This window comes from Ambystoma mexicanum, chromosome 5q (genome assembly GCF_040938575.1).
Source record: "Ambystoma mexicanum isolate Mex_15411 chromosome 5q, UKY_AmexF1_1, whole genome shotgun sequence".
Lineage (NCBI taxonomy): Eukaryota > Metazoa > Chordata > Amphibia > Caudata > Ambystomatidae > Ambystoma > Ambystoma mexicanum.
In genome coordinates this window covers 352,731,038-352,743,067 of record NC_090933.1, presented here as the reverse complement: position 1 = coordinate 352,743,067, position 12,030 = coordinate 352,731,038, and the positions used below count along the sequence as shown (strand labels likewise).

General features: G+C 49.3%; 1 protein-coding gene across 5 annotated transcripts in view; it reads right to left on the bottom strand.

Moving 5' to 3' along the window:
- Positions 1-12,030, bottom strand: part of SPIRE1 (spire type actin nucleation factor 1) — an 871,368-nt gene that overhangs the window by 319,327 nt on the left and 540,011 nt on the right. For all 5 annotated transcript variants that reach the window (XM_069620832.1, XM_069620833.1, XM_069620834.1 and 2 more), the window contains exon 4: positions 5,156-5,281. In XM_069620832.1, the coding sequence (XP_069476933.1) occupies positions 5,156-5,281 (126 nt within the window). The remainder of the gene's footprint in view (positions 1-5,155; positions 5,282-12,030) is intronic.

The window sequence follows — 12,030 nt, the reverse complement described above, 5'->3', positions numbered from 1 at the left end:
TGCGCGCGCGCAACACTTTGCTTTCCTCTCTTTGCACTTTATACCTCCTCTCTTGAAAAGCTCACCTCTTCCTTCGGTCTCGTCTATGATACGATATGGCATTTATAACGCGCCTATACACAAGGCTTTCAAGGCACGAGAACAAGTATGTCTATCACTTATTTGCAGATGACACTCAAATCTTCTTCTCCATGCCTCCATATGGTTGGATAGCTCACAAGTAAAAAGCTCACTTTAGATATGGGACACCTTGCTTTTTGCAAGTTGGAATCTGAGACCGGTTCAACTGAGCCAATCGGCCTTCCTAGGTCGGTGCACTGGTCCATTCATAGCAACGCGTGTTGCTGCAGCACTTTTTAGCGAGCGGAATACAGCATGGAGCGCGACATAAGAGCACTAATTGTTGTGAACCTATTACCTATGGTCCTTTGGGTAGTGCATCATGCAGTGGATGGGAAGCAGAGTAACTAACACCAAATAACGGAACCAACTCAGGAAGAAGGCAAGTTTGTCTGTTTTATCATTGTCTAAAACAGGGAGTTAAAACAAACATCTGACATCGCACAAGAATTCTGGAAGCATTTAATAAAAAAATACACTTTTATAGCAAAGATTCGTCATACGTGACGTCATACTAAGTGGCACATAAGAGCAACTTACGGGAAATTGTGATTTGCTCAAGGGGAACATCTAAGTATACTTTCTATAAGGGGTTGGGTTGTGAATGGATATCTACTGTCAGGTGGACAACTTATGCCCCCACCTAGAGCAAGTCACCTTCATCATTATTAAGTACACAGTATATCATTGGTTCTTAAACTATAGGAACCTTCGTTATACGGCCCTCTACAATTGGTTGGCATGCTCGTGCCAGTCTGGAATATTCGGTTCACTAGCAGCATGTAAGCTCATACCCAGGTGCCAGGAGATGGACATAACTTTACCTCCCCACCCAATTAGCCCTACGTCTCTTCTCATCACCCATGCCTTCTGCCATGAAGATTTATCTTTGAACTTGGCCTTGCGGTGTAGTCTCGTCTCTGGGAATATAAGGGTGTGTGAGCACACGCTATCATAGTTTGGCAGCTGCATGCCCAACTCCATGTTCATCCATGACTTCCATGACAGGGGACCACACTTCAGCCCATTCTGCAGCATTTAATTGTATTGAATAAATAAAACTTGGCACTCGTGGTGTTCTTTTCTTGCACCTTACAAAGGGATGATTCAGCATCTCACGTTCACCATCTTCAAGGATAAATAACCAGTCTTGGCTGCTTTAACCTTGACACCAGGCCAGACAGCCCTTCCAGGCCTTTCCACGAAAACAGCAAATGTTCTGCTGCGACACAGCTTTCGGCCCTTCTCTCCATGGGTTTGAACTTCCTAAAGTTGTGACGCTGATTGTCCAGCTTCTATATAATGGCGGATACGCCTGCAGTGTATTCATTACGTAAAGCCAGCTTCCATGATCACTTAGTCTACCTGCGTTACAGCATCTGTACAGTTGTTGAATGATTTTTATTTTCTGTAGTGCTCTTCACACATGCAGCCTTTGTTTCGCATATGAAAGTTTACTTGAGTCTTAATTTCATCATCAGTTTCTATAAGGTCCATACACTCTCTTCTTCAGCCAGTCTTCTTTGTGCATCACGCTCATTTCTTGTGACGTCACCAGCTCCTTTTCTTGCTCCTTTCATATTCCTTCAGGGATTTCCTCCATGAGATTGTCTTCTCTTCGGGAACATATTTGATACGGCTTTCTCAATGGGTCACTTTTCTCGAATGTTCGCTGCGGAATGGTCACAACTGCTGGTATCAAACATGGCACAATTTCTGGCTACCAGCATATAGGTAGTATGGGGTGGGACTTCCTGCAGAGGCATGTGGCTGCTCATTTAAAGTTGTTATTGCCCTTCTTTACACTCAAACCTTCTATTCACGTCTCCAGCTGTTTCACTGCCATCTGCCACTGGGCCCCATCTCTGTGACCTTTTCTCATCGCTCCTAGCCGCCAATGTCTCACTGCCCCTCCCACTCACCCTTATAAGCCCTGATCGCGCAAAGTTGCGGTACTTTTTGACAACGATTTTTAACTTAACCGGTTGATTACCTCCAATGCCACTCAGATCAACCTCTTCATGAGCCACAAGATCCAGATCCATCTTACCTTTGACTCCAACCAAATTTTAGATTTGGATGCTCATCCTCAAGAGATGTGAAGCTCCCTTTTGAGACTTGCCACCCCCTTCCATTCCTTTGCCCCTTAATAAAAATTGAATTTTTCAACTGGGCGATGGCTGTAGCGAATCAGGCCGCTCAGAACGTGGGCTGCATTCAGAGGTACAAGCCAGCTGTGTCAAGCGGCCGAGAGCTGGATAGCCATGCCATTGCCACCAGCATCGCTTGCAGGACCTGTGAGTCAGCAACACGGGTTAAAATAAAAAAAGTCAAAAGAAAACAGATTCATTTCTCCTATGATGCCACCCACAACTCTTCTGCCAGATGGAGTCCGCTTCCACGTTATGTCACGTCACGTAAAAAACACAGAAAACATGCTCCATCTGTGAAAGGCGGTGTTGCAGGAGGAAAGGTATGCTTGATTTATTTTTTTCCTTTTTCCACTATTTGCACCTGTGTGCTTCTATTGCCACTGTTAATGGAGATATTACCCTCGAACTCGGGCTCAGCCTGTTCCTTTTGGCACCACCAAGGCCCTCAGCAGACTGGCCGTTACCGACAGGGTCGGCCCACCCTGAGGGGGCAATATTGCTTCCTCTCTCCCACTACTGCCCATCGCCTCAATGTAGGATGGCTTTGCACACATCACTGCTCACTCTTCAACTTCCAGCTTCTGGTTGTCAAAGCCATTCAATGGCTATCTCATTTCCTGATCTAGTCATTTCTAACTCCAGCTACTCCCCCCCACCTGTGATTCCAAGCACTCCTCAAACGCTCTTTCTTCCTCCACTCTGTACTCACTCCTGAGTCTGTTCCTTTATCCTCACTACCTTGTGGCATCAAGAACAGAGCTACTGTTTAGGCCTTCAAACTGCTCTCAGAAAGCACCAGCTCACTGCAGAAGGAGCCCCTCACATGTACCATGGCATCATCCTTCCCCCTTAATCCTCAACCCTCGCCCAAATCTCTATAATTGCATTGCAATGTGTATCCTCTCTCCTCCCCCACCTCTACCTGGTTTATGTGTACATTTATCACTTGGATATCAATGTAAAGCACCCAGCGATGGGATCGCACCATTAACTGCTGTTGACTGTGATGTCTCATGGCTTAGGCAGGGATCGACATTACGATTGGATAAGCTGGAGCTAAAAGCCGCTCCTGGGTATCCAGCATTAACCAGTGACCAGGAGCTAGTATATAGTGTTCCACAAATGTAACTTCCACATAAGATGCAAACTTCTCACTTGGTCCATTATTTATGACCCCTTATGCTTTATGTGTTGTATAATTGTGCCCTAATTGTTATAGATTGTCCCAAATTCACATAGTGAAATTCAGATAGGCGTGTTTGTTTGGCATCAGTTGACCTGGGGAGCCTAAAGTAGCTCCTTGTAGCTGTTGGCGTCAAGCTAACCAGGCTCTTATAAGCTACAGTAGGAGTTCAATAGCTCCCAGCTCCTCTCTACCTTCAAATTTCACGTAACGTTCTGCTACATTTGCCGTGCCCTTTCCAGCAACCAATAACCAAGTCACAAAAGTCTTATTTTTCAAGTTATTTATGAGTTACGAAAATCACCAGCTTTGTGCACAAGAGAAGTGATTTCTTAACAGCGGGACACAAAAAGAAGCTCTCGGTCATGGGATTCCAGCGTCTACCATTTAAAAACATTTAACAATGGTTGGCTGCCAGGTGGACTGCAAGATACTTCCCTGCGACAACTGAAAAATCCACTAAAAATCTTCCTGCAGTAATGCGGTTGCGCAGTGGGGTACAATTGACTGTACAAGTGACATCAGCAGATACTGCAGTGGTATGCAAAGCAAGTTGGCTGGTGCCCCTTTTGACAGCTCGCTCTGCAAAACTGCACTGGCAATTGCAGAGAAAGCTGCCACAGGTATGGGAACACATTCACATGCCAGTAACCAACACATGTTTAAGGGATCTGCAAACTGTGCAACCTCCCCTCCTCTTGTGCAATTCCTCTTAGCAGGGCACTTGAAAGGAATTAAAAGAATGGATGAAAAACATAGTAGGGACATTATTTGAGGGAAGGTTTATTTCGCTGGTCAAGAGGCTGAAGATAAAACATCAACAGTCGAGAACAGTTTATTTTCGTAAAAACTGCATGTACCCTTTAAGCAATATCTCACCAATAAAGTTCAATATGGTACAAATCCCGAGATGTTAGTCAAACGCATACAAAATATTTTGTGTAACTTGATTAATCAAGCTTGAATGCCAACAGTTGCACAGTTTATTGTAGCACTTCAGTCATTAATGGTTCTAAAAACCGATACCAAGTGGCTGTCAAAACTGCAAGTGGCAGAGGAGAGAGGTACCACATTACTCTCGCAAGCATCTTCTTACCACACTGAAGTGGTGGCAAAATATATTTGGCCTTCGTCTTCAAACTCTGCCTCCCCAGCAATTCATTTAATATGTACAAGGTCATAATAATCATGCATAGAAAATGTTTTGAAGATGCTTACAAATAGTCCTTCAAAATAATTAAAGAATCCATTAATCAAGTAAGTTAACCCAACCTACACTGAGATCCACTTTAATGAAAGTGGCCATTTCTAAAATCGTTAATCCGAGATCCTAACACCTAGGTCCACACACACATTGTTCCCCAACACACCTGAGACAGGATGATCTGCTCCCCCCCATTTCCTCCCCATGGATGCTTGCAGATATCTTGTGGCCAAATGGACCACCCTCCCCATCTCCGGTGTTAGCTCCCAGCTCAGGTGTATCGCTGCTTCCCCCCGGTGTACTTCCCCCTATGACTTGTAAAGCGCTCTGTTGCTTCCTGAGGCTAGGTCCACGGTCAATAAATACCATAATTACAATAACAGTAAGGAGTTGCACACACATGCACTTCAAACATTTGGGACTACGGCTCCTATGTGCAATGACCACAATCCAACTTTGGTGGTGCTGAGCAGAGGAGTAGTACCTGTTACATACCTGTTTGGCACTTCGTATCCGGGACAGAAACATATGCAGCTCCATGGTCTCTGCAAACAGTGCTCGGCATACAGCCTGGTAGTGGTTTGGGGCCTCGGCTGGTGTTGTAAGATGTGATGCGCAAATCTGTGGAAGAAGAAATAAAATTTCAAACACAACATATACAATATTATGTAGCTTGCTCTCAGATAAACCCCTCTATCCACATTTCATATTTTTTTTAAACTTCTTTATTATTTTAATAACAAGAAACACAACGAATCCCACAACTGCCCCCTCTCCCTCCCTCCCTTCCCCCCACCGTGCCCTAGCGCCCGTGACCCCCCCTCCCCTTAGCCATCTGGCGATTAAGTATGCAGGTCCAAGAGTTTGTCTGTGGGATCGCCATTGCTCCCGGAATTCTCCCTTTAAGTAGTCCAGGGTCTCTCCCATTCCGCCGCAAAGTTACTCAGATTGCAATTAACAGCAAACGTAGCCCACTCCAACGAAACAATCTCCCACAGTTTCCTCAACCAGTCCTGTTCCGTTGGGATCCTGGGGCTCTTCCACCTTTGGGCGATGAGAGCCATTGCTGCTAATATGAAGACTACTTTTGCCTCATAGTGCTCCCCCAACCCCGCCTTCCCTCCCCGAGCTCCCCCCTTTTTCCCACCAGGAACTTGCGTGGGTCCCGACTCGTGCCTTCCCCAAAAGCCTGGTTTAGCGCTTGAGAGATACCCCTCCATAAAGGTCTAATGTTAGGGCAATTCCACCAAATGTGGGCCTCTGTGCCATCCCCGCCACATCCTCTCCAACATGTCTCGGGTGTTGTTGGGAACATTGCCTTGAGACGAGCCAGAGTATAATGCCAGCCAAATAGATACTTATAACAGGCCTCTTGAAGTTGGGCTGCACTAGCCACTTTCAGAATCAGTTTCCAGAGCTTCTCCCAGTCCTCCCGTTCCATTCCCGCCCCTAGAAGCCCCTCCACCTGGACATATATGGTCACTTCTTAAACGGGCCTGCACTCTCCAGAAGCTTATACAAATCCGAAATCAGCCCCTTGGACCTCTCATGTGTCAGGAGGTATCTTTCAAACTGAGTCAGATCGCGAGATGCCACCTTCGGATGTCCTTGGACATCACCCAATGTCTGAGCTGGAAATACCTGAGTCGTTCCCCCTCGCCCACTCCGAGCTCCTGTTTGCATTCTTCAAAGGATTTCACATTCTATCCTTGAAATAAGTCTCTAATGTCCCTACACCCCCCCCGCTTTCCCACTTCAGGAATGCCCCTTTTTCCAACCCTGGGGTGAAATCTCCATTATTAAAAATGGGAGTAAACGGCGACGGAAAGGTAGCGATCCCCGGTTTCTCCACTGCTCTGTCCCAGATTTCCACCAGCCCCTTTGTTATGTTACTCATATAGAGATGAGCCGGTCTCAACCTGCGCGGGAGCCTTTGTACCTCTCCCAGGTGGTGCCGAGCTACCGCTCTGTCCATCTTAACCCACTGTTTGTTATATTCCGCAGAAAACCACTCCTGAATTACCCTAAACTGTGCGGCCTCGTAGTAGCTTTCAAAGTTCGGTAAAGCAAGGCCCCGTGCTCCCCTAGAAGCTACCAATAGCAGTTTCGCCAAGCGCGGCGCCCTGCACTCCCAGATTAATTCTTTAACTGCCATGTCTAAATCCTTGAAGAAGGACAACGGGACAGGTAACGGAACAGCCTGAAATAAATAAAGCAACCGTGGAAGGACTACCATCTTGAGTACCGCACCTCTTCCCAACCATGATATCTTTAGGGAGCTCCACTTTCTGAGATCTTTTTTAAAATCGACGTTAGCGTAGGAGTGTAGTTCGCCCGGTACCATCCCGACAACTGAGGGGTGACCCTTACCCCCCCCCAGGTAACGTATCCCATCCGGACTCCACTTGAATGGGGAGGCTGCTCTCAAGGCCTTTGCCTCATCGCCCTGCAGCGAAAGATTAATTATTTCAGACTTTTGCAAATTCACCTGCAAAAACGAAATGTCCCCAAATTTGGACAATAGTGCCATGCACGCCTGTATGGACTCCCCTGGGCTCGTCAGAGTGAGTAGCATGTCATAAGCGAATGCCGCCACCTTATGCTGGCTCCCCCCAAAGGGGATTCCCTGGATGTTCTCTGCCTCCCATATCGCCTCCGGTAGGGGCTCCAGGTACAGAGCGTACAGAAGCAGGGAGAGGGGGCACCCCTGCTTAGTACCGCGTCCGAGCTTGATGGGTCGAGACATTGCGCCGTTCACAAGTAAACGTGATGTGAGAGCTCTATAATTCGCCTGCACCGTTCTGATAAATCCAGTGCCTAACCTCATCCGTTCCATGACCAGAAACAAGAAGGACCACTCCACCCGGTCGAACGCCTTCTCGGCATCGAATGCCAAAAGAATCGCCAGGGTGGGGGTCGTCTGCTTTTTCTCAACCAGGTGAACCACTCGCCTAATGCTGTCGGCCGTCTATCATCCCTGTATGAACCCCGTCTGATCTTGATGGATCAGCTCGGGAAGATGCGATTCCAAACGCCTTGCCAGGATCTTGGTATACATTTTTGCGTAGGAATTTATAAGATCAATTGGTCTTTAGGAGGTACTCTCCTCCGGGTCCTTGCCTGCCTTATGTATGAGTGTCATTTTGGCCTCCTCCATTGAGGGAGTAAAGCAACCGAGGAGCCAAATTAATTATAAAGTTGTGCAAGATGTGGGGTCATTATGGCGGAATAGGTTTTATAGAAGGAAACAGTCAGGGCCCGGGGCCTTATTGCTGGGAAGCGACGTAATGACAGCCCGCATCTCGTCCTCGTGATGGCCTGTCCCAGATCTTCCCCAATTGCCTTAGAGAGGCGCGGAAGGGTCAGAGCATCCAAGAATTCCTTCTGACTATGAGTGGCTGGGCCTCGAGATGTGTACAGAGCCTCATAAAACCTGGCTAGTCGCTCCCTGATCTCTTCCGTTCGGGTAAGTCTTTCCCCTCTTTCATCCTTCAAGGCGGAAATCGTGTTTTGTTCCCTGCTGCCCCTCAGTAGGCGCGCTAATGGCGAATCCGCCTTATTGGCCTTTGCGTAGAACTTCTGCCTGACTTTCAACAGTGCTCCCTCTGCCTTTTTGGTCCTCAGGATCCTCAATTGCCCCTATGCCAACCTATACTCCCTATACGTTTTCCTTGAGGGGTCCCCCTTCAGTCTCGCCCCTCCCACCTCCACCTCCCCTTCCAGCTTGGTCTCCAGCAGCCTCAGTTGTTTTTTACTCTCTGCCTTCAGGGCAATTAGCTCCCCTCTCAGAGTAGCCTTAAACGCATCCCACCTTAGGCTGAGACTCGTGTCTGTGCTGTTATTTCCTTCGAAGTATGCTTTAATGTTATTACCAATCTCTTCCCTGATCGCCTGGTCCCTCAAGAGGTCCCCAGGAAAGTGCCAACTCCAAACCCCTGGCTTCCGCCTTCCCAACTGCATTTTCATCTGCACAACCCTATGATCGGCAAACCCCATGGGGCCAGTTTCCACCCGCTCTACCCCTCCCACCAGACTCGCCGAAACCCAGATATAATCAATTTGAGATTGGGTTCGGTGCACATCCGAAAGATATGTGTAGCCTTCTTCCTCCTCTCTCAACACCCGCCACACGTCCCTCAGACCTGCCTCCCTGAACCGCTCCTTCAATTGTGGGGAGGCCAACGCCCCCCCCTCCGCCTGCATGTTGTGTCTGATCCAGCCAACCCAGGCTATATTGAGGTCGCCCATTAAGATGACTTGCCCCCCCCCCCCGCGAACCCCTCCAGCATGCCCAATATCTCCCTCGCGAACTTGTCCTGCCCCTCGTTTGGGCCGTAACCGAGGATATAGTGTAAGTGGCGCCCATGTGTTCCCCCTTTACCAAGATGAACCGCCCATTTTTATCCCTCAGGATATCTTTGATCCTAAAGTCCATACTTCTCCCAAATGCCAATGCCACCTCCCTCTCTTTGTGGGACCTGATGCAAAGAGAATCTGTGGAAAACCCTTCAATCGCAGGCAGCCCTGGTCTTTCCACAGTAAATGTGTTTCCTGCAGGGCTAAGACATCCGGTGTGTGTGTACGGGTGAATTGTTCTAGTTTAGCCCGCTTGAGGGGAGAGTTTAAACCTCTCACGTTACGAGTTAGCCACTTGAAAACAAAATGGTAAAATAACCTGCTCCTGCGCGCAGCCCTTCCATCCCCCTCCTTGGCCCCCTCCTTACTACTCCTCCTTCGCATCAAGCCGCGATTGAGCGCTAGGACCCCTTCCCCCTGCCTTCCCCCCCACCTTTGCCCCCCCACCCAGAACCCTCAACTTTGGGCTTGACCACACCCACCCCCAAACCCCCATCCTCCTCCCCCCTCTCCCCAGACAGATCCATCCTTACTTGTTCCAACATGTTTTAATTCCCCCCACGCCCCCAAGGTTCAACACACAGCCCATGAATCCACCACCCCCAGACATTTCCAAGGTGCTACCCAGGTGGGTCACCCATCCCCCTCCGCATTCCGACCTCCCCTGCCAACGGGGCTCTGTGCCTTTGGCGCCCCCCCGTAGGGCCCCGCAGCACACCCTTCCCCTTGTCCCGCTCCCCCAAAGTGGCCCACTCCAGGGTCTACTCCTCTCCCCCTGGCCCCCGCAAGATACTGGGACCCCCACACGTCCCCCCCTCATACCCCAATTCCAAACCAATAATGCTGGCCGCCTCCTGGAACGTGGTCGCCCGTTTCTGGATCCCCTCCCACTCGAAAATTAAGCCAAAAGGGAAGGACCACCTGTATTTTGTCCCCCTTTTGGACAACTCCTTCAAAACTGGACCCATAACCCTTCTTTTCAGGAGTGTGCTCGCAGCTAAATCCTGAAACAACAAAATGTCCTGCCCTTTGTAAAGGACAGGTTCACTTTGTCTGGCCGCTCGCAACAGTGCTTGTTTCTACTCATATCTAGCGAAGGCAACCACCACTTCCCGGGGTATGGCGTTTGGACCCCCCAGGGCTCGGCCGACTCTGTGGGCCCTATCCAATTAAATCGCGCTCGGGTCTCCATCGCTCAAGAGTTCCGCAAATATGTGCTGCCATTCCTCCTTTAAGAATCAATCCTTCACTGATGCTGGAAGTGCCTTGATCCGAATGTTGATCCTCCGGGACCTATTTTCCAAGTCCTCGAGCATCACCTTCATGTTCCTTGTCGCCGTGTCCAGCCGATCTATGGCTTCACTGTTAGCTGTGGTGTCCCTCTGGTTCTCCTGGAGGTCCCTTTCCAGCAGATCAGTCCTTTCCCGTAGTTGAGCCACTTCATGCCGAATTTCACCTAGTGCTACATTGAGGTCGGACCTCACAAGTTGAAACTGATCCTGAAAGGTTTGGGCCAGGGACTCCCTCAGGGCTCGCACTTCCCCCTTAAGACCTTCCCTTGTCATCCGTGCCCCTTCCATTCCGCCTCTGGGCTCCTACACTCCTCTGGGTGGCCGCTGCCTGTTTTATCGGTGTCCTTGCTTTCCATCACGGGCCAGAGTGTCGAGAGTGTTCCCCGAGCCTCTCTTGAGGAATGACTGGTATTTCTTTCCCCGATTTCCTCCTATACATGGTAAACATTTGTATGGGGCCAAGTTGCGGCCCTTCCCGTAAGTGGGACTCTCGCCGCTGCAAAGAGCACCCCAGGAACTTTACTTCGCCCTGAAACTCCTTCCGCGGAATGGGGTGGGGGGATTCCTTCTTGCTCGGGACTATGGCCCCGTGCCAACCTCCCGGGGGAGTCCAAATCAACACGGCACCGCTGTTCCGCTGATCAAGGCTGCAGCCCGGGGCCCGATGAGGGGGTGGTGGAGCCTACACCGATTTCGGCCCGGGTAAGAGGAGCTGCCGTAGGCGCGTCTACTCGCTGCCGGCGCCCATCTTGGAATTCCAAATTTCATACTTTAATGAGATCACATAAAGATAGGTTTCATGCAGCCACGTGGACTCCACAAAGAGCGTAACTTAGGGATCGGTTTCAAAAGGTTTACTTGGGACTAGTTACAATGTTAGGCAAATTAAGATGTGTCCACATGGCAAAGAATTCTTAGTTCAGAGGTCTCCAAAAGTCTCTCTGGGACTTTCCCCAATATGACTGAGCCTCTTGTACAGAGATGCTCCATCGAATGGTGTCTAGGTGGGTCCATGGCTATACCCCCATAAGGCCAGTGGGTGGATAGCATCTCTTGTTGCAGCTCTAGCTTAATCTTTCAAGAGCCGAGGTAGGCCAGAAGGGTTGCCTGTCCTACTCCTCTGAGTCAGCACTCACTCACACCTGTGGCTAGACCTCATCTCGAACCTCGAGCTCAGTGTCATCTTTTCTCTGATGATCCATCACGTGCATGTTCCTTCTCCCACATCTCTCGATAACAAATACCCTTGTGTTCTCTTACTCTGTGTTTCATCTCTCCTCCAGCTAGCTCTACTTCCTCCTTCCAACTTCTCCACCTTCCTCTGTTTTGGGGGTTTTACATTTTACCCCTACTTATCCTCCTCCAACCCCTTGCACTTCCCTCCCCCACCCCACAACTCCAACTTTTTCTCCTCCACACATTGCACCGCTACTCCGAACTCCCATCTAACTATTCTCCCTATGTGGGCGCCTACAGCTTCCTACCCAGTGGGCCGGGCATTTTCCCCGTTCAGGAACTGGCTGGACGTCCAGGAATTCTCGCGCACAGCTATATTGGATTTAAATGTACCTGCTTCCTCCAAATGCAGACTGAGGTCTAAACGGATGGTCCAACATCCTGAATGAGCAAGACTTGTGCATCTGTGCCGGACCTGCACACACTGAGCTAAGTGAGGGGAGCCGGCAGAACCTGCGTCTCCTTTGTGGTCCACTGCTACTTCTC